General features: G+C 39.3%; 1 protein-coding gene across 1 annotated transcript in view; it reads right to left on the bottom strand.

Moving 5' to 3' along the window:
* Window positions 1-21,740, bottom strand: part of Syt10 (synaptotagmin 10) — a 63,847-nt gene that overhangs the window by 35,416 nt on the left and 6,691 nt on the right. The window contains exon 2 of the mRNA XM_090319944.1: window positions 10,078-10,435. Coding sequence (XP_090176070.1) covers window positions 10,078-10,435 — 358 coding nt within the window. The remainder of the gene's footprint in view (window positions 1-10,077; window positions 10,436-21,740) is intronic.

Raw genomic sequence — 21,740 nt, 5'->3', positions numbered from 1 at the left:
ATTTTCCTCACTTATAAAAAAAATTGCCGGGTGTTATTAGTTCATGCATACCTACTTAGGAAGCTGAGATCTGGGGAACTCAGCTTTCCTGCCCCGGCTGGCTTCAAACCATGATCCTCAGATCTCAGCCTCCTGTGTAGCTAGGATTCCAGGTGTGAATCACTGGCACCCAACTATATTCATTTTTTAAAATTTTTCTTATTTTCTTAAATTCCCTCTGAGCTTTCCTTAAATCTAACCAGACCAGGGAGGAAAGTCTTTGAGATTCTGTAATACCAATCACACACACACACACACACACACACACACACACACACACACACACACACACACACACAGAGTTTGGGAACAGCACGTAGAACTTGAGTTCAAGCTCCAAGCTCAGCACCAAAACAACAACAGCAAAACTCAAAAAACTTTTATAAGTAGTGATCAAATAGAATGTGTGTGTGTGTGTGTATATACACAGTTACTGGGACTTGAACCTCTAGCTTTCACTTGGCTTTTTCACTCAAGGCTGATACTCCACTACTTCATGCTTTTTTGCTGGTTAATTGAACTTGTCATTCCCAGGCTGGCTTCAAACCCTGATCCTCAGATCTCAGCCTCCTGAGTGTCTGGGATTACAAGGGTGATCCACCAGTGCCTAGCATGGTGATCAGACAGTATGAATAATGCAGGCACCACCTTTAAAGTGTTCCCCACGGCAACAGGACTGGAAGTGAGATAGAGAATGCAGATGGTGACTCCCTGACTCTGGCTTTCGATTGAAGGACAGGTTAGTGACTCCTAATACCAATCAGAAAGACAATTAGAAGGATGAAAGTGCTAGAAAGAGAATGGGTGATATGGAGGAGGGGAGGCCCTGTGGAAGCCTTCTTTTCTTTTCTCCAGTTATCTATTTCTTTATTTCATTTTTAGTGAAATGAAAAGTAAAGTCACAGATGGAAACTAAGTCCAAGATGAGAGGAGTTGGGAGAAGGCTGAGAAGGTATAAAGTAGTGTTGGGAGTCTGAAAGATGAAGAGGGAAATGGGCAATTGTAAGAGCATTGACTCCAATCTTGAGGAATGTGGTCATGAATTTAAAGTGGGTCAGTAGGTCAGGGAGAGTTGTTTCACGATTGTGTATGTTTTTTTCTTTGCCAGTCCTAGGCCTTGAACTCAGGACTGGGGCATTGTCTTTGCGTTTTCTCAAGGCTAGAGCTCTACTACTTGAGCGACAGCACCATTTCTGGCTTTTTTCTATGTATGTGGTATTGAGGAATCAAACCTGGGTCCTCATGCATGCTAGACAAGCACGCTACCACTAGGCTAAATTCCCGGCTCTGTGTGTGTGGTTTTTTTTTTCCTGGAAATATTCACTTTAACTGGTGCTTGGATAGTAGGTCTGTACTCTTGCTTTGTAATTAAGAGAATTGGGGCTAATGTGAGGGAGTAGTGCTAATGATTGCTGACCAATTGAAACTGAGTAGAGGAAAGAATAATAATGAGTCAGGAGGTGGTAGCTCATGCCTGTCATCTTTCTCACCCAAGAGGCTAAGATCTGAGGATCATGATAGGGCAGTCTAGGCAGGAAAGCCTGTGAGATTCTTATTTCCAATTAACCACCAAAAACCTGGAAGTGGATCTGTGGTTCAATTGGCAGAACATCAATCTTGAACAAAAAGAAGCTCAGGGACAACACCTAGGTCCTGAGTTCAAGCCTTAGAATGAGCACGCACACAAAGCAAAGCCAGAAGTGAAGCTGTGGCTTGTGTGGTAGAGTGCCAGCCCATCATCATTCCCAAGTATGTAATACAACTAGAACGCATTTAAATTACTTACTTTTATTCTCTTCAGAGAAGTTACTGGCATTTGTACACTAATAACACAGATTAAAGAAGAGGTTATTCTAAAAACATTTGCCTTGACATTATTCTTTGCTAAAAAAAATGATCGTATAATGAAGAAGGATAAGCAATTGAATTTGACTAGCATATTCCCAACGAAAGGCCTATGAAGTAATTAGATTGGGATCTATGCCTTTGTAGTTTTTAATCTACAAATCATGTTCTGAGGACATGTAAGTTAAGAACTTAGAATGAAGTCATACCATTCAAAAAAAAAATCCTCAATAACACATGGCCAAAATAACAAATCTGGGAGCTTATTTTATACAGTATAACTAGATTTCCTACAAGCTCTTTTGGCTTTAATTATGTAAATTTCTGTACTTGTTCTGCCATTTTAGAATCTCTGTTTACAGAGCCTGCCATGAGCCTGCCTCCTGTTGAGCTGTGCTTTGTTTTGTAGAGTTGAATTCCTCTGCCTTCCTCTGGAACTTTCTGAATACGTATTTGATCTTAAGGATATACCTACTGATGGATCCAAGGACCATTTTTCATACCTGTTTTCTAGTCTCCAAATTTGTGTGTGTGTGTGTGTGTGTGTGTGTGTGTGTGTGTGTGTGTGTGTGTGCATGCACATGCATGCTGGTCATGAGGCTTGAACTCAGGGCCTGCACTCATCATTATGAGCCTCTCTGCTCAAGGCTAGTGCTCTCCACTTGAGCCACAGCTCCACTTCTGCCCTTGAGTGGCTAAGGGGAGCTAAGAGTCTCACAGACTTTCTACTTCAGCTGGCTTTGAACCATGATCCTCAGATCTCAGCCTCTTGACTAGCTATGATTACAGGTGGGAGACACTGGCACTGGACTTCTCAAACCTTTTTAATACACTGTGGTCTTTTTAAGTATTAGTCCTTTCTATGTGCATTTCATCACAATCATCTAACACCTGTTAGATTTTATGAAAATTTACCAAGTTTCTTGTGACTAGTGACATGAAATTTCCCAGGAATTATTTGTATTATAAAGAGTAAACATTCAAGCAAGAAGCTGGTAGCTCATAATAAGAATCCTAATTAAAAGGCTGAGATCTAAGGATCACAATGTGAAGCCTTATAGGAAATTCTGTGAGACTCTTATCTCTAATTCACCAGCAAAAATCTGGAAGTGAAAATGTGGTTCAAATGGTACAGTGCTAAATTCTATCATACAAAGCAAAATAGCTAAAGTCATGCCCTAGTATACACACACACACACACACACACACACACACACACACACACCTTTGGAGCAATGCTCTTTTGAAGAAACAAAAACTTACTAGTGCCAGAAAATAAACTCTCTCCAAGTTTGGGTCTCTTCTGTCTGGTGCAGAGCTAACCCCTTTCAAAACATGTGGTGTGTATAATTGATACTTATTCCCCTTCATTTGTAACTAGCTTGTATAACATCTTGGTTTTCTTTTTACAATGACTTGGAACAAAATTTTTCATTTTTTCACCCCTTTGAGAGAAATGTCTAATGTTAAAAATTCTTGCATGCTAAATAAAATAGATGATCTAATGCTGTTTATATTTTTCAATGTATATATATATATTATCACATACTTCCCCCTTTTCCATAAAACAAAGAACACTGATCATTCTTTCTGACACTATGTGATCATTTTATGAATGGCTCTTCTAATCGACCATAACTAATTATAAATCTTCTACAACCTCCAGAACATGAGTCAGTGATTATTCCTTCTGTGTATCCTCCTGCTTTTGTTCCTGTTTTTGTCCAAATGGATCCCTCATTATGCTTCCTAATTATTTCCAGCAGGTACTTAGAATTCTCATATACAGTGACAGGTCTGTCTGTAATTCATCATTTTCAACAGATTATTTTGCCACTAACAATTTCACCTTTTTTTGGCTTATATACAGATGGCTGTGGTTTATTGTATTTATTTCCATCAGACGCAGGGAAGAAACATGGGGTGAATTCAAGGACAAGGTGGGTGCCATCTTAGAGGCATTTGCTCTCAGCAGGGTCTTGTGGAAGCAGCAATTGTACATCGCAGCAGAGTTGCCACCTGCTCAGGGGCCAAATGAGCCTTGGCATCCAGAGGTTTTTTAAGGCCTCACAAGGACAGACATAGAATTTGTATAAATAGCCTTTCTCAAGTGTATATATATATATATATATATATGTTATAGCTTCCTAGATATATATATATATACATATACTTTATAGCTTCCTAGATTAAAAGAAAACAAATAGGTATCTATCACAAATCATCCTATTAGCATAAACTTCCTGAACAAATTGGAATCAAGTGGCCAAAAGCTATACATTGTCATCAGACAGAATGCTCTAAGAGCTCACTGCTAATTTCTTGCATGCTGGCTAGAAGCTGGTCCTTAAGACATATCTGTCTTATGAATATGCTGGATTTAAGTAGTATTACTCTGGTTAACTGTACCTCATACTCAATACTGAATGCAGGATACAAAATGGCAAATGTAGAAAACTGACATATAAATGTAGATGTACAGGTACAGAGGAACAGAACACTAATTTCAGGGCTATATAAAGCCACGATACATAATGATCACTTTAGTCTTGACTGCATATGATAGACAGTTTCACTCTTTACAGTATTAACGAATGCACACAAAAGCATCTCTCATTCTCAGCCTGTCAGTATACCATCATCCTCCTTCTTTTCATGCCAGCACGGTGTAATCTCACCCCTGGATGCCTGTATTAGAGCAAAAAGAAGTGCAGAAATGATCAACCAATCAAGAGCCTTCATTGAATGTTCATTATGCACCTGCACGATGCTAGAAATTAGAAAGTCATAAAAGTAGGCCATACTCTCTTATTCTTTGGAAGTAATAAGATGCTATAACTAATTGTGATGTTGTAAGTACACATTTAAATAGTAAGGTTATAACTGGGGAGAGAAAGTAGACTCTCAGATATGAGGATCTTAGAGTAGATAAAAAACGTTCACTACTGAGATAAGGCAAATAGCATGAACACACACAGGTATTTAGAGTCAAGGTCTCAGAAATGTGATACCTGTGTAGAACCATAGGGTGGGAAAATCAACAGAATACATCTATTTAGATTTAGTCATTTTTTATTTAATACCCATACCCTGGGTTTCTGTGGCACTTTGTGGAGGCAACCACAACCACAACCACCAGCACAAAACCTCAGTACAGAAATAAATACAGCAGACTATGTTTGTATGAATGCACATGAATGAACGTTTTATTTCTCCATATCTTGGGGAAAAGTTGGCATTGGAGCTCTATAATTTGATTTATAATGATGTACTCTCCATTTCAGTCATGCAACTGGACTTCATAATCAACTAAGAAATTTCCTCTTTCTCTCCATACTAAGGTGATTTCTAGTACAGTGAAGTAATTAATCAAATGAAGGGCTTGGAAAATTTTAAAAAATCAAGTTTTTGGCTAAATGAATTTTAAATCCAAGTAGATTTAGAATTATAAATCTGTCATTCTTTTATTTCCCCTGTTATGTTTGTGGGGAGGTGGGGCGTGAGACTGATATTAAGGCTTAAACTGAGGACCTGGGCTTTGTCGTTTAGCTTTTTCACACAAGGCTGGCACTCTACTTTTTTTTTTTTTTTTTTTTTTTGTCAGTCATGGAGCTTGAACTCCAGGCTCCCTGAGCTCTTCAGCTTAAGGCTACTGCCCTATGCCTGGGCTGAGGCAGTGTCCCTGAGCTCTTCAGCTCAAGACTATAGCCCTACCCTTGAGACAAGCCCCACTTCCCGTTTCTAGAGGTTAATTAGAGATAAGAACCTCAGATTCTTTTGTGCCCAGGCTGGATTTGAACCTTGACCCTCAGATCTCAGCCTCCTGAATAGCTAGGATTAGAGGCATGAGCCACCGCACCCAGCTGGCACTCTACTTCTTAAGCCACAATTCCACTTTCAGTCTTTTGCTGGTTAATTGGAGATAAGGGTCTCATGCACTTTCCTGCCTGGGCTGGCTTTGAACTGTGATCCTCAGATCTCAGCCCCTTGAGTAACAAGGGTTACAGGTGTTAACCAGCATCTGGCTACAATTCCTGACTTCTAATTGCATAGAAGAGAAGAAAGGTCCATGAAATCTCCAACTCTGAACTACTTGTCCTCAGCCAAATTTGCAAACAGTGTCTTTAGTTGCCATAAAAAAGTGAAAGCCTTATGTGCTCTCTACATTGCAATAATCAATCAATCTGGACAAATATGAATTCTTTTTTTTTTTTGCCAGTCCTGGGCCTGAGCAGTGTCCTTGGACTTTCTCAAGGCTAGAGCTCTACCACTTGAGCCTCAGCACCAGTTCCGGCTTTTTGCTATGTATGTGGGTACCGAGGAATTGAACCCAGGTCTTCGTGCATGCTAGGCAGTCTACTACTAGGCAAACTCCCAGCCCCCAAATATGAATTCTTAATCTAGCCAACTGCATGGCTTCAAGCAATATTTATAGTCTCTCTGGGTTTTTGTTAACCCACAACTGAGGTAATTAATAATACTTACTTTGTGCAGATTGATGAAAGATTAGCAGAACTCCTGCACTGAATAGTGATAAAGTTGCAAGTGTTCAAAATGATATATTTAAGCAGTGCACCAGTGGCTCACGCCTGTAATCCTAGTTACTCAGGAGATTATTGAGGCTACTGGGGATAGGGCTTCAAAGCCAGCCCAGGCAGAAAGTCCCCATGAGACTCTTATCTCCAATTAATCACTCAAAAACTCAAGTGACATTGTGACTCAAGTGGAAGAGCACTAGCCTTGAGCAGAAAGGGGCTTCCTTACTCAAACACCAATATAAACAAAAAAAATCAAAGAGACAGATGAAACAATAGCTAAATTCTGGCAAAACTATGAATTTGTGTTGTATTTTTTTCTCTAAGAAAATACTAGATACGTACAATCTAATTTTGATGACTGGCAGCTTTTCTGACATAGTTATTACTGAGAAATCTAAGGATAAAATGACATATCTTGATTGTTCCAAGCCAATTTATGCCAAAGCCACATTTTTACACATTTTTTTTCTTCTAATAACTAGGCTTGAACTCAGAGCTGTGTACTCTCAATAAGTTTGTTTGCTGGCTCATGGCAAAATGATGCTCTACCACTTGAGCCACAACTCTAACCCAGCTTTTTACTGGTTAACTAGAGATGGAGTCTTGAGAACTTTTCTGCCTAAGCTGGTTTTGAACTAAGAGCCTCTGGATGTCAGCCTTTTGAATAGCAAGTATCACAGAAATGAGCCACCAGTTCCTGGCCTTGGTACATTTTTTTGTTCAAGAATTTATTCTTTCATTTTCCTGTAGCTTAGGGTCATCAGAGCCATGAGCTTTCTGATAGACATAAGATCCCCTACATTTCTTCCTAAGTTTTCCTATATGAACTTATCAACTAAAAGAGAATGAATAATTCTGAAGACTAAGTTGATAAATATTACTGTCATTAATATAGGGCACTTAATTTATTCTTTTCCTTGGTTTTAAATGCCTGTGGTCTCTACTATCAAGTGGTAAACTAAGAGCATAGTGAACAATACTATATATATAGAGAGAGAATATATATTAGTAAACGCATTGACATATATTGGATATATTAAAAATGCTAGAAATAATTTATAACTTTTTTTTGCCAGTCCTGGGGCTTGTACTCAGGGTCTGGGTATTGTTCCTTAGCTTTTGGTCCCTTAAGGCTGAAGCTTTACCACTTTGAGTCACACCTCTGCTTCTAGGTTTTACTAACTAGTTGGAGATAAGACTCTCACAAAATTTTCTCTCCAATCTGGCTTTGAAGTGCAGTCCTTCAATCACAGTCTCCTGAGTAGCTAGGATAACAGGTATGAGCCACCAGTGCCCAGATGACTCCATAGTTTTACTTTGGTCATTTTTTCTGTACTCACTCACTTGATCCATTCTGCTCATTCTCTTCCATTCTGTTCCATGTGTCCATGTGTATATGAGACCTGCCTTGCAGCCACTTACTGCATAGCTGGCTACCAAATATACTGCTCAGGTCTACACACCTTACATGGTGGACATACTCTACCTCACGATGCATGATGTAGGCATTGCATCTTCTCACATCACAGAAATATTGTAAAAGAGAGAGACCAGAGACATGTGATTGTAATTGCAATATGTTGTTGTCCTCATTCTGTTTCATTATTGGTCATTGCCATTAATCTCTCACTATTCCTGAGTTACAAATTAGATTTCACCATAGGCATGAAGGTATAGGAAAAAGGCATCCATTTTTCTTATGTATTAGCTTGATACATATAGACATCTAGGAAATTCTTCAGGACATCTCTTGAGATAAAAAGAAGTGCTGGCATTTTAATGTTTTACTGTTTAATTCGATATTAAATACCAAGTCCCTCCATCCTAAGTATTCAGTATACTGAGATCTGAAAATTACAGCTCAAAGCCAGACTGGCAGACAAGTTCTTGCAACTCTTATCTCCAATATACCTGCAAAATTTTTGAGTTGGGGGCATGGCTCAACTAGTGGAGCGGCAGCCTCAAACAACAAATCCAAGAGAGCAAGAGACCCTGAGTTTAAGCCAACAAAAAAGTTAAGTATATTTTGGGACAGTTTTCAAGGATTGTAGTAATGATGATGAAGGAACTATACCTTAACCCAGATTACACACATTGGGATAATGTTTTAGAAAAGTGCAAAATTCAGATGGCATTGGTAATCCTAGCTATTTAGGAGGTTGAGATATGAAGATCGTGGTTCAAAGCCAGCCCAGGCAGGAAAGTTGGTGAGATTTATTTCCAGTTAACTACCAAAAAGAACTGGAGCTGTGATTCAGTGGGAGAGTGAAAAACTCAGGAACAGCACCCCAACCCTGAGTTCAAGCCCCAAGACTGGCACAAAAAGAAAACCAAAAAGAAAAAAAGAAAAGAACAATTCCTTCTAAACACTTTTTTTTTTCATTTTTATAACATGTAGAAACCAAGTAGAAAATTATTATATAACAAAAGTACCCATAATTAAAATGAACATTTACTGGGTTATATTGTCACAAAAATTGGTTAAAATGCCAATTGCCACTATTTAGAAAAACTCAGCAACCTAATAACTAATATGAGGCATGCTGTGGTTGTAACATGAAAAGGAGTTCTTCATTCATCTCCCTGAGTCTAATGTTTCTTATCTCAAAGGGTAACAATTATTCTTGCTTCTCTTTCTGGAATATACTTCAGAAAGATGTGGATTTATTTATAAATATAAATCCTATTTTATCTTCACAAAAGATATGTTGAATAGCCCTCCAGGCCTACGAACAAACATGGCCCAGTTTTTCAAGTTGACACTTTTCTAAACCCCCAAAAGTATGTCATGGCAGACAGTATAGGTGTACCCTGGGCTTGGAGAGGCAGGAGATTAGGTTAGGAGGGAATTTAGTTAGTGGGAAACACAAACTAGCAGCCTACAAATTAGCTATGGAGTTTACCCTGCCCTAGAATTAAACCAGATGCTATTGTGTGAACCAGAGGAAAGTTGCCACTGTTATGCTGTGATTTAATTTAAGAATGGATATATGCTTAGCAGAACAAAAATACTTCTTTATTTTCCTCCCTCAATGTTAGTGCTGTACTACCTGAGCCACAGCTCTATCTATGGCTTTTTATTTATTTTTTTGGTGCACCATTAGAGATAAGAGTCTCATGGATTTTCGTTGCCTGGGCTGTCTTTAAACCATGATCCTCATATTTTAGCCTCCTTGCTACCTAAGATTGCTGGTTTGAGCCACAGGTTCTTAGCTTGGATATCCTTTTTTGAATATTCTGTGGCATATTATTATTACTACTACTACTACTATATTGTGACACTAATTTTACACACAATAATAATAAATATGATACAATTTTGCTAAGAACTCAGATCTCCTCTACAAAGCCCTTATTTGCCCTTTATTTTGTGGACTGAATACAGGACCCCACATTCACTAAGCTTGCTTGATGACTTGAACCACACTATTCTAACTCTGGTTTTGAAGGAGGATTATTTTTTTGTGCCCAGCTGGCTTCAATTCATGATCCTCCAGATCTCAGCCTCTTGAGTAGCTAGGATGATAGCCATGGGACATTATTATGATTCCTATAACTTTTCCATTTCTTTCTTGCTATTCTGAAATCATCACACACACACACACACACACACACACACACACACACACACACACACACGTTGCTCTTTCCTTACCTAGAGGAAGATGTTGGCTCAGTCGTCTGTCTTTGCACACGTGCATGTTTAATCAAATGTTCTTTTAAAGCTGTTTGGACTTCGGCTGGGATGTCAGGTGAAGTGTGGCTGATTTTGATTGCAGGCTCCATAGTTTTTACAGCTGGTTTTTCATGTTCTTTGTCTTCTTTTTTCTCTTCAGTCTCAAAGACTTGAGTGGGAGCACGGGAAGGGCTCTGCGGAGCTGCACTCTCACTGGGAGTGACAGGTTTGCTTTTCCAGCAAGGCCAGCACAACTTCCAGAACACAAACAGTGAGACCACTAACAGAGCCAGCCCACAGAAGCTGACCACAACCGCTAATAGGCTGACGGAAATATCTGCAGAAATAAGGTGACAATGGAAAGAAACATTCATCAGTATTGTGCACTAAGGGAAAGAAAGAGTGAGATGTGAAAGATACCTGAAAAGTCTCATTTGAGTTAAAAAATCTTCCAGTGTGTGCAGGAAAAGCCGGTCTCAATGCACCCAATACACCCAAAATACACCACAAAGGACTCGAGAGTTTTTGAGTGTGTGTCTGGGTCCTGGGGCCTGGGCACTGTTCCTGAGCATTTTTTACTCCAGGCTAATGCTTGACCAATTCAGCTACAATTGCATTTCTGGCTTGTTGCCATTAATTAGAGACAAGAATCTCACAGACTTTCCTGCCTGGCCTGGCTTTGAACTATGATCCTCAGATCTCAGCCTCCTGAGTATCTGAGATTGTAGGTGTGAGCCACTGGCTCACCTGCTATGGGACTCAAGGTTTTGCAAATCAACTTTGACGTTCTGCAGTATTCCATGAAGCCATAAAGTTAAACTCTGACGTGCTGGGCCCAATAAGAATTGTCACTGACTGCTTCACTGTTGGTGTAAAGAGGACCCACTTATTGTCTAAGCTGAGAATAATCAAAATTGTTGTACCACCTGCTTATTAAAATATCAGGAAGAGTTACAGAGCACTGTAGTCTTGAGTAGTAGATACACTGTCAAACTCTGTAACTCCTTACTAATCAATTATATATGCCAAGTGTAAAAAAAGAAAAAGTTCTGCTTTTAGCCAGGAGCTAGAGTGTTAGTTGTGACTGCATATAGATGTCCTAAGGAATAAAAGAAAAAAGCAAGCTATGCACAGTTGACGCATACCTAGCTACTCAGGAGGCTGAGATCTGAGAATCATGGATCAAAGCCAGCTCAGGAAGAAAAGTCTGGGTAACTCTTATTTCCAGTGAACCACCAAAAATCAGACCCGGAATTATGGCTGTAATTGGTAGAGTGACTTAAGCACAAAAGCCCAGGGATATCACCTAGGCCCTGAATTCAAGCTCCAGAATTGGAGGGAAATAGGGAAGGGAGGGAGGGAGAAAGGGAGGAAGAGAAAGAGACAGAGAAAGGCCTCCAGGGAAATGATACTGTTGGGACTGATAGCTGAATGAAGCACGTAGATTTTTCAGGTGGTTAGATAGGAGGAGAAAATGTATTGAAACTATGTGAAACAGACCTCATGCTCATCTTGAAAAAGTAATGTATGGCCAATAAGAGAGTGGCAAAAGAATGCAACTGGAGGAGTAGTTAGGAACCAAATCACAGAGATGCAGTAGGCTATCATGAGAAGTAGGGAAGGGGCCCAGATGAGTCTAAGGAGCCCAGGAAGGATGTGAAGCTAAGGACAGCACAGGGACTATATATCTGTTTGTCAGGACAGAACCTGCTACTCTGGCTTTATTGATAACATAACCTCCCTCTTTTAAAAGTGCTTTGGTCTAGAGGTAATATTATATAGTCCTTCAAGTGACAGAATAGGACGCTGGTTTTAGGAAGACAAATCTTAACACTGAGGAAGATGGAATTAGGTTCAAAGATTTCCACAGGGCTCTTTCCAAAATGAGAACAGATGAATGCCAACATTATCTCTTAGGAACAGTGGCCTGGAGAGACCTTTTGTCAAGTCTGACACCCTGAGTTTAAAAAAAAAAAAAAAGATGTTGGCTGGGTACTGGTGGCTCACGCCTGTAATCTTAGCTACTCAGAAGGCTGAGTTCTGAAGATTAACATTCAGCCAGCTCAGTTAGGAAAGTCCAGTGAGATTCTTATCTCCAATTAACCATCCAAAAGCTGAAAGTAGAGCTGTGTCTCAAGTGGTAGAGTGCTAGCCTTGAACTAAGAAGCTCAAGGACAGTTCCCAGGACCTGAATTCAAGCCCCAAGACCAGAAAGAGGTGAGAGAAAGAGAGAGAGAAAAGACAGACAGACAGAAAGAGAGGAGAGAGAGAGAGAGAGAGAGAGAGAGAGAGAGAGAGAGAGAGAGAGAGAGAGAGAGAGAGAGAGGTTCCAGTCATAAACTAAACACCACTTTCATGTTCTTCTCCTTACATCCCCACTCTGTCTTACCATTCTTTTACCTTGTTTTTTAGCTCCAACTTAATGGAGCCAAAAATAGAGCTGTGGCAGTCAAATGCCAGCTTTTAGCAGAAGAGCTGAGGAACAGCACCTAGACCCTGAGTTTCAAGCCCCAGTATGGGCACAACAAAAGAAATAATTTTTATTCATTTCAATAGGTAGTAATAACACCTTGGAAATGCTTTAGTCAGAAAAGTACCAATTTAAACAAAGTACTAATTCCCCATCAGATCACATTCAAGTATAATAACCTCTCTTGGGAAGGTTCATTGACCGCATATGACATTATATGAGGTCAATTCCTAAGATGCTTCCTTGTAGTAATTTGGGGATTAATTTTGGAAAAACTAGTAAAACTATATGTGCAACATTTGACACAGCGATTCTATTTCAAGACATTTACTTTAAAAAAAAAATTCACAAGAGGGCCAGGAGTTTAGCCTAGTGGTAGAGTGCTTGCCTCGCATGCATGAAGACCCAGGTTCGATTTCTCAGTACCACATACATAGAAAAAGCCAGAAATGGTGCTGAGGCTCAAGTGGTAGTGCCCCAGCCTTGAGAAAGTCCAAGGACAGGGATCAAGCCTGGAGCTCAAGCCCAGGACTGGCAAAAACAAAAAAACAAAACAAAACAAAAAACATTTCAAGAAGTGGCACTGTAGCTCAAGGGATAGGGCAGTAGCCTTAAGCTGAAGAGCTCAGGGACAACACCCAGACCCAGAGTTCAAGCCCCACGACCCACAAAAATTTAATAATAATTTACAAATATGAGTAATGAGAAAGGTCGAAAAGTATTAATTGTGTTGGAATATTGAGCACTGAGCAGAATTTAACTATGCATAATGATGGATTATTATGGAACCTTGTACCCTAATATATGGTTAGCTCTTCAGTATCAGTGAGAAACAAAAGAAAATTGCAGGAAGAAATAGACAGTGCGCCACATATATTGATAAGAAAATCCTGCCCTTACCATTGATTACAAATAATCTTCTAAACCCAGACTTTTGATGTATAACATGCTTCACAAAATCTTACTATTTTACTGGGGATATTAGATGGTAACATGACATATATTACCTAAGGTAACATGCAATAATTACAATGTAATATCTAAACATAAATGCAGAAATAGATCCCATTGAGTAGAATTACTGAAGGATCATAAGATTCACACTTATTTTATTTTTGTAAATATTCTCATCCTACCAAAATATTCACTCCTTGGTCCTTCAAAGCAGGAACCATATTTATTCAGCTTTCTGTATTCAATGTTTAGTATATATCACTTAGTCAGAATTTTTAAGGAATATAAACATTTGGAAGCTTTCAGAAAAGGGACTCCAGTGCTTATGAATTATTTAAGAGGCTGGATAATGAAAGGCGAGGTGACATAGAAGGAACACACAGAAAGCATTCTACTAGGACATGAACTTGGGTTCAAACGTTAACACTGTGTGACTTGGAAAATTGTTTAATAGTCTTAACAAAGCTGGGTGCTGATGGCTCATGCTTGTGATCCTAGTGACTTAGGAGGCTAAGATGTGAGGATTGTGATTCAAAGCCAGCTGGGGCAGAGAAACCGGAGGGGCTCTCCAATTAACAGCAAAAAAAGCTGGAAGTAAGGTGTGCCTCAAGTGGTACAGTGCCAAACTTGAGCAAAAGGACCAAGCAAGAGTTCAAGACTGAGTAACACACTCACACACACACACACACACACACACACACACACACACACACAATCTTAACAAAGCAAGAGCATTTAAACTTATTTCATAAGAAAATAGTAAGGAGTACATAAGGAATATAGGTAAAGTTTTGCCATTATATTTCCATAAGTATTAAATATGGTATCAAGTGTTTAATGCAATGTCATTATAATATAATGTTTCCAGTATACTTTATTCAATAACCAACTAAAGAGGAAGGAAGGAAGGAAGGAAGGAAGGAAGGAAGGAAGGAAGGAAGGAAGGAAGGAAGGAAGGAAGGAAAAAGAAGTGGAAAGATAAGTAATCTAAGTAAGATTAAGGAAGAATTTAGGGAAATGTGCAGTCCTCAAAAATTTAAATGATCATTTTATGACTGCAACTCAGCACCAGGCACTGAATTCAAGCCCCGTGACAAAGGATTTTTTTAAGTCATAAAGACATAGTACCGTGCTTAAATAGACCATAGAGGAAGAGAAGAGACAGCACGGAACAAAATTATTAAATCTATGGGGGAGAGTGTAGATCTGAAGGTGAATAGCTGAAATGGGAAAAAAGAAGACTCATAAGGAGAGCTGGAAATGATTGATAGTATGTGAAGACTCAAAAAGGGCAAACAAAAAAAAAATTACTGGGAAATGAACAGGATGGTGAAGAAAGTCCATGATTTCAGTTTTGGCAGATGTACTTGAGACTGTGCAAGTCGAAATGTTGCATGTACTGTTGGCTCTGCAGTGCAGATACAGTGGACAGGCTTTCTTAACCAGGGGAACTGAATTGATGGAAGAGAACAGAGTATTTAAAGACAGAGAACTCTGAGAAATAGGAAATGTTCATAGAAGGCTTGGAAAGAGGAACTGGAGACATGGCTCATAGAATGGCAGCTTTGAACTTAAAAGCTAAGCAAAGAGGGGGATATGGTGGCTCATATCTGTAATCCTAGCTACTTAGCAGGCTGAGATCTGAGGATTATGGTTCAAAGCCAGCCCAGGCAGAAAGTCTGTGAGACTCTTATCTCCAATTAATCATCAAAAGAGGCAGATATGGAACTGTGGCAAGAGTGCTAGCCTCAGGGAAAGCAAACCAAACAAACTCAGCATTATTACCAGGCCTAGAGTTTAGTCAATCCCCAGGACTGGTACTTCCCCCATCCCCCGCACACACACAAGATAAAAACAACCCTAAGAACTCAGGATATGAGGCTGAGTTCAAACCCCAATTGTAGCATGTGCATGCGACACACATACACAAGTGTGCGCGCGCGCGCGCACACACACACACACACACACACACACACACACACAAAGAAGGCTGGGAAAGAGTAGAAAAAGTCAGGAAAAGAATATTTAAAGAAGTAATCAACAGGCCAGCAATGTAAAATGTTAAAATAAATCCATTTAAAACAAATGGCTATTACCTTTAAAGGGTAATTCTTTTAAGCACATATTAGGACTAGACTTCAGTGTTCAGGGTCTTGAGCTCTTGCTTGGCTTTTATTTCCCCTGAAGGCAGGCACTTTAGCACTGGCTTTGTGCTGGTTAATTGGAATAAGAATCTCAGTTTCTCTGACCAGGCTGCATTTGACCTGCGATCTTTAGGTCTGAACTTTCTGAGCAGGTGAGAGCCTGCAGCACCTGGCAACGAGTAATTCTTCAGTGAACTGATGAGATTAGTCAAGCAGAGGCTATACTTAGCTAGGTAAAGGTGGCATAAATAGCAAAGGAAAATAGAAGAAGCCAATTCTGTGACCACAGCTTTATTTCCATCAAGAAATGGTACTTAGGGAAAAATCAGAAAAGACAGTAGTAGCTAGACAGCACAAAGGACTGATAAAAGTTTTTATTGATTAGGAGACAATATTTTAGCCTGCTTTATACTGATGAGAAGGAAGTAGTAGACAAGAAGAGATGGGAAGTAAAGCAATTAAAAGCAAAACCTATAAAAGGTGAGAGTAGATGGAGATCAAGACAAAAGTGAGAGTTGGATCACTTTTTACTTTGTAAGGAAAAAACTTGTTCTAAAAGCCCAAAGTTTACAAGATTGCAATATCATTCTTTGTATTATTGCATATACAATCCACATGGAAGTTCAGGGGTCACACATTCACACAACTAGGAAGGAAGACATTAGGGCAAGATTTCATATCGGCAACAATAGCTCACTATATTCAGCTTCAGATTTTTAAGGGACCATTTTTCATATATAGGAATAGCTGAGCAAATAGATTTTTGCTATTGAGTTCAAGACTCTTGATCTATGAAACTTGTGAAGATAAATTTGGTTCAATAGCCCCTCCCCCCCCCATCCTGGGGCTTGAACTCAGAGTCTAAGCACTGTCCCTGAGCTTCTTTTGCTCATCACTAGTGCTTACCTCTTGAGCCACAGCACCACTTCTGGCTTTTTTGGTAGGCCATGCTCCTGGGTCCTTTGCCAGGTTTTTAAATCTTCCATTAAAACCTGTAGTCGGTGGTCATGCCTTATAATCCTAACTACTCAGGAGGCCGAAAACTGAGGAGCAAGATTTGAAACTAGCCTGTGAAGAAAAGTTTGTTATACTCATGTGTCCCATTAACAAGCAATAAGCTGGAAGTGGAGCTGTGGCTCAGCTGGTAGGGTACCAGGCTTGAGTGGAAAAAGCTAAGACAGCACTAGGTTCCTACTTCAAGCTACAGTAGTAGTAAAAAAGCAAACACAAATAAAAATACGATGAAGCACTGGCTTAAAACTTTGGTTCTCAGATCTCAGCCTCCTGAGTACCTAAGATTTCAGGCATGAGCCATGGTGCCCGTCTGTCACGTGACACTGATACTGCCCTCAATAATGGGCAGATTTAGCATCTATTCTCCCATACTCGGATTTTTCAACATCTCCAGATAATTAAATAGAATCTATTTATGTTATTCATCCTATGATATCTTGGTAAGGTTATGACTTAATGAAATTTACAGAAATTGACTTAGGCTCTAAGATAATCAGATTTAAAATTGCTCAAACTGGCTTGATTACACACATTTGCATGAAATTGCTGTCCTCAATCTAAGCATTTCTGTGCCTTTGTCTAGCTCATTTTAGCTTTAAAGATTCCTTCCTTCCTTTGACTCCTCCTCTTCCCTCCCCTCCCCTTTCCTCTCCTCCTCTCACCCCCTTTCCTCTTCTTTTTCTTGTTTTGGTCCTTGAGCTTGAACTCAGGGCCTGGGCACTGTCCCTGGGTATTTTTTCTCAAGACTATTAATATAGCACTTGACCTACAGCTCCACTTCTGGCATTTTCGTGGTGAATTGGAGATAAGAGTCTCACAGACTTTCCTGCCTGAGGATGAAACTGTGATCCTCAGATCTCACCTTTCTGAATAGCTAGGAGTACTGTTGTGAAACACCTGTATGCAGCTTCTAATTTTTGCTTCTCTTGGAAAGGTCAACATGGAAATCTGCCCCACATCTAAACTCCAGACAGCTGGATGAAGAATATGGTGGAAAAGGGGGTGCAAGGCAACATCCCTTCATTTTTCAGGGTACAGTCCCATCATCTGACACACCACTCCTGATAACAATCTTACTTTCATCAGCAAGAACTTAGTAATGGGACCAAGCCACGAATCCACCTGAAAATAAGGGATCCTGTTATTATGAATTAGAGGTTGAATGGAATACTGGGAATGAGCTAGCCAATCCCTTCCTCTTCTTCTAAATCGGCTATATGTAAATATATAATCAACATATTTGCTGCAGTAATGCCTCTCGTCTTCCTCCTCCTCCTCTTCCTCCTCCGCCTCCTCTTCCTCCTCCTCTTCTTCCTCCTTTTTTTTTCTGGGCAAATTCGGAGGCTTGAACCCAGGGCCTCTCATGCTTGCTTGAATTTCTCCACTTAAGCTGGTGCTATACTAGAAACATACTTCAACTTACAGGATTTAAATTTTTTTTATTTTTTTTCTGATAGGAACAAAGAGTCTCTCTAATCTTCCTGCCTGGGGTGGCTTTGAACCTCCATCCTCAGATATCAGCCCCCAGAGTAGTTAGAATACAGGCATGAGCCAGAGGATATTTAGCTGGTAATACCTCTTACATATTCCATTTAAATTATATTTCCCCAGAATTCCAGTAAATGATAAAAAGCTATTAGGGTAATGAAATATTTAATTAATTATAAAATGTGTATTTTAAAACATCTTGTTTCTGGAATCAGAATGTATCTTAGGATTGATGGTTAATCACTGTTGCAAATAGCCAGGCTATAATAGACTATAATTGTTATTGTTGATGTGTGTGCTAAAGCAAATCATCCCTATAAAATTCATCTAATGCTCTATTGAGAAACTTGTACCCTCTTCACCTTGTAAGTTAGGTTTCTGTTGGGGATTGGAGGGAGAAGGATGAGCCAAATGTGTTAAGCAACCCTGCCAACATTCATGGCATTAGAGTATAATACCCAATGGCCTGTATGTTTTATGTATTCCCGTAAAGAAAAACGCATCCTTAACACTTGTGATAGAAGACTCTGGTAATGAGTGGAACACAAAGGCATCATCAATTCAATTCTGAATTTCAAACACTATCAACTTATAGAAATCAGACTCAGTGAAGCACTGGTGAGATCTAAGGATTGTGGTGCAGGGCCAACCTGGGAAGAAACAATCCATGGGGCTCTTATCTGCCATTTACCAGCAAAAAGCTGGAAGAAGAGGTATTGCTCAAGTGGTAGAGTGCCAGTTTCAGTAAAGAGGGTCTAAGGCTCTGAGTTCAAGTACTGGCACCAAAGTTATTAGCTGTAATGGAGGGAAAAATCGAACTCAGTCTTTGAGTTTTAAAGTTACTGAAACTATTTCTTTCATGTTTTTCTTTATCGTTATTATTTTATAAAAGTAGTACATTATTTTAAAAAATCTTTAGGGGTAAAATAAATCTGTAAAAATGAAATGAATGCCTCAACCAGTAGTTCCTAATATTTTATTTATTATTTTTTTTGTGCCAGTCCTGGGGCTTAAACTTAGGGCCTGAGCACTATCCTTGGGCTTTCTCAAGGCTAGAGCTCTACCACTTGAGCCACAGCACCACTTCTGGCCTTTTCTATGTATGTGATGCTGAGGAATTGAATCCAGATCTTTGTGTATGCTAGGCAAGCACTCTCTCTCTAGGCCAAACTCCTGGCCTCCAAATCTTTTATTTTTTATGCCAATCCTTGAGCTTGAACTCAGGGTCTGGGCGCTGTCCCTGAGCTATTTTACTCAAGGCTAGTGCTATATACTACTTGTGCCACAGCTCCATTTCTGACACTTGTGGTAGTTAATTAGTGATAAGAATCTAATTGGACTTTCCTGCCTGGGCTGGCTTCAAACCTCAATTCTCAGGTCTCAGCCTAGGATTACAGGCATGAAGTCATCCATGTCTGACAATGGTTTCTACTTTAATTGATAGAATTCTCTTTATTTTCTTGATACTTTATATCATAATGGTGCATCATATAATCGGTGGCATTGTAATTCAACTAAATATCATTCAATATGGTATTTACATTTTTAAATTCATTTTTTAAATCTTTGTATATGCTAGTAATTGAGTAAATAATTTATAATCATGACAACACCTCAAGTACATTCACTTGGTCAATCACTAAATCATCATATGGGTTGAACGGCATTAGTTCATTTCAACAGTGACTTTTACAGAGTAAAAAATCTAATAAAAAGCACAAGGTGAAAACTAACTTCCAGACACATTAACAATTCCTGGCAACAGATTAGGAAGAAAAAGCTTCAGAATCTTTTGATACTGTTCCTATAAAGTTATGAAAACTAAAACAGAGCTAAAGAATCATGAAGAAGAAAAGAAAGCAACAGATATTGCTTATGCAAGATGATTCTATATACTAGACAAATCAGCATTTAGAAGCTTACAAGCTGACAGTAAACTGAAAACCTGTACCACACACTTGGTATCCTTTCTATTCAGAAGTCTGAGATCTGAGCATGGAGGGTCAAAGCCAGTTTGAGCAGGAAAGTCATTAAGACTTATCTCCAATTAGCAAGTCAAAAGCTGAAAGTAGAGCTGTGAGTCTAATGGTAGAGCACCAGGCTTGAATGAAGAAGCTCACCTGGCTTCTCAGAACTCAGCCTCCTGAGTATCTAGGATTATAGAAGTGAACTACAAGTGCCTGACTATAAAGTAAATATTTTGTGTACATTTTAGATAGGATATTGTATTGGACACTAGAGACTCAAAAGATTCAGGTATATGTCATTAATTGCACAAGGCATTCGGAGGTTATTAATTAGAACTATTTTATCAGAATGGAAATCATTTTAGTCATTCGTCCAACTAGTTATTATTATCTAATATGTGTCAGATTTTTCTAAACAAGTGAATATAAAACTAAGCAATAGTCGGCTTGGAGAGCTTACATTCTGGTGATATCATTAGGACAATAAACACACAAAAAAATCTCTTTCACCTTTTTGTTGTTGGTGGTGGCAGTTGTCAGGGGGTTTGAATTCAGAGCCTGAGTGCTGTCCCTGAGCTCTTTTTCTTAAGGCTAATGCTCTAGCACTTTGAGCCATAGCTCCACTTCTAGTGGATAATTGGAGATAAGAGTTCCCCAGCTTTCTTACCTGGGCTGGCTTCAAACAGTGATCTCAGATCTCAGCCTTCTGAGTAGCTAGGATTACAGGCATGACCTAATAGCACCCTGCCTTCTTTTCACTTTTGAAAATATAAATAATTGTAATTTCCATGGTAAATTCCATTAAATGTTTATGATGATGTTTGTTTTCTATCAAAATTTTGTTTCAAAACTTGTAAATGAATGCAGGCGCATTCTTTTAGTAAAAGCAAAATTACAATAATGATTACACTTGAAAGGAAATGTGATTTGAATAAAATTGACAACTGAGTCAAAAGGGTGAGTCAAGAAATCTCACCCTGCTAGAGGCAATATTGATGTTTGATTTGTCTCAAGGAAAGTGAAACAGGGTGAGGGACCATTTTCTCACACACTGTGTGTGTGTGTGTGTGTGTGTGTGTGTGTGCGTGTGTACATGCAGTAGTGGGGTTAGAACTCTGGGCCTCATGTTCCCATTTTGACTTTTCCATTCAAGGCTTGTATTTTACTACTTGAGCTATAAATCCATTTGTGGGTTTAGATAGTTAATTGAAAAGTCATAGACTTTTCTTCAAACCATGACCCTCATATCTCAGTTTCCTGAGTTGTTAGGATGACAGGTCTGAGCTAGCAGAGTTGCTCACACTTCTAATTCTAGCTACTCAGGAGGTACAGATCTGGAGGACTGCAATTTGAGATCAAGTTGGGCAGAAAGCTCGGGAGATTCCTTTATTTAGTTAGTTATTTACTTATTTATTTTGTCAGTCCTGGGGCTTGAAATCAGGGCCTGGGCACTGTCCTTGGACACTTTTTGCCCAAGGCTATTGCTCTGCCACAGTGCCTGAGCCACAGTACCATTTCTGGCTTTTTCTGTGTATGTGGTACTGAGGAATTGAACCCAGGGCTTCATGCATGTTAGGCGAGCACTCTACCACTAGGCCACACTCC

The sequence above is a fragment of the Megascapheus bottae genome, chromosome 2, assembly GCF_031878675.1.
Source record: "Megascapheus bottae isolate mThoBot1 chromosome 2, mThoBot2.hap1, whole genome shotgun sequence".
In the NCBI taxonomy this organism is placed as follows: domain Eukaryota; kingdom Metazoa; phylum Chordata; class Mammalia; order Rodentia; family Geomyidae; genus Megascapheus; species Megascapheus bottae.
The sequence above is the reverse complement of the archived record's forward strand: the minus strand, read 5'-3'. Positions and strand labels throughout refer to the sequence as shown.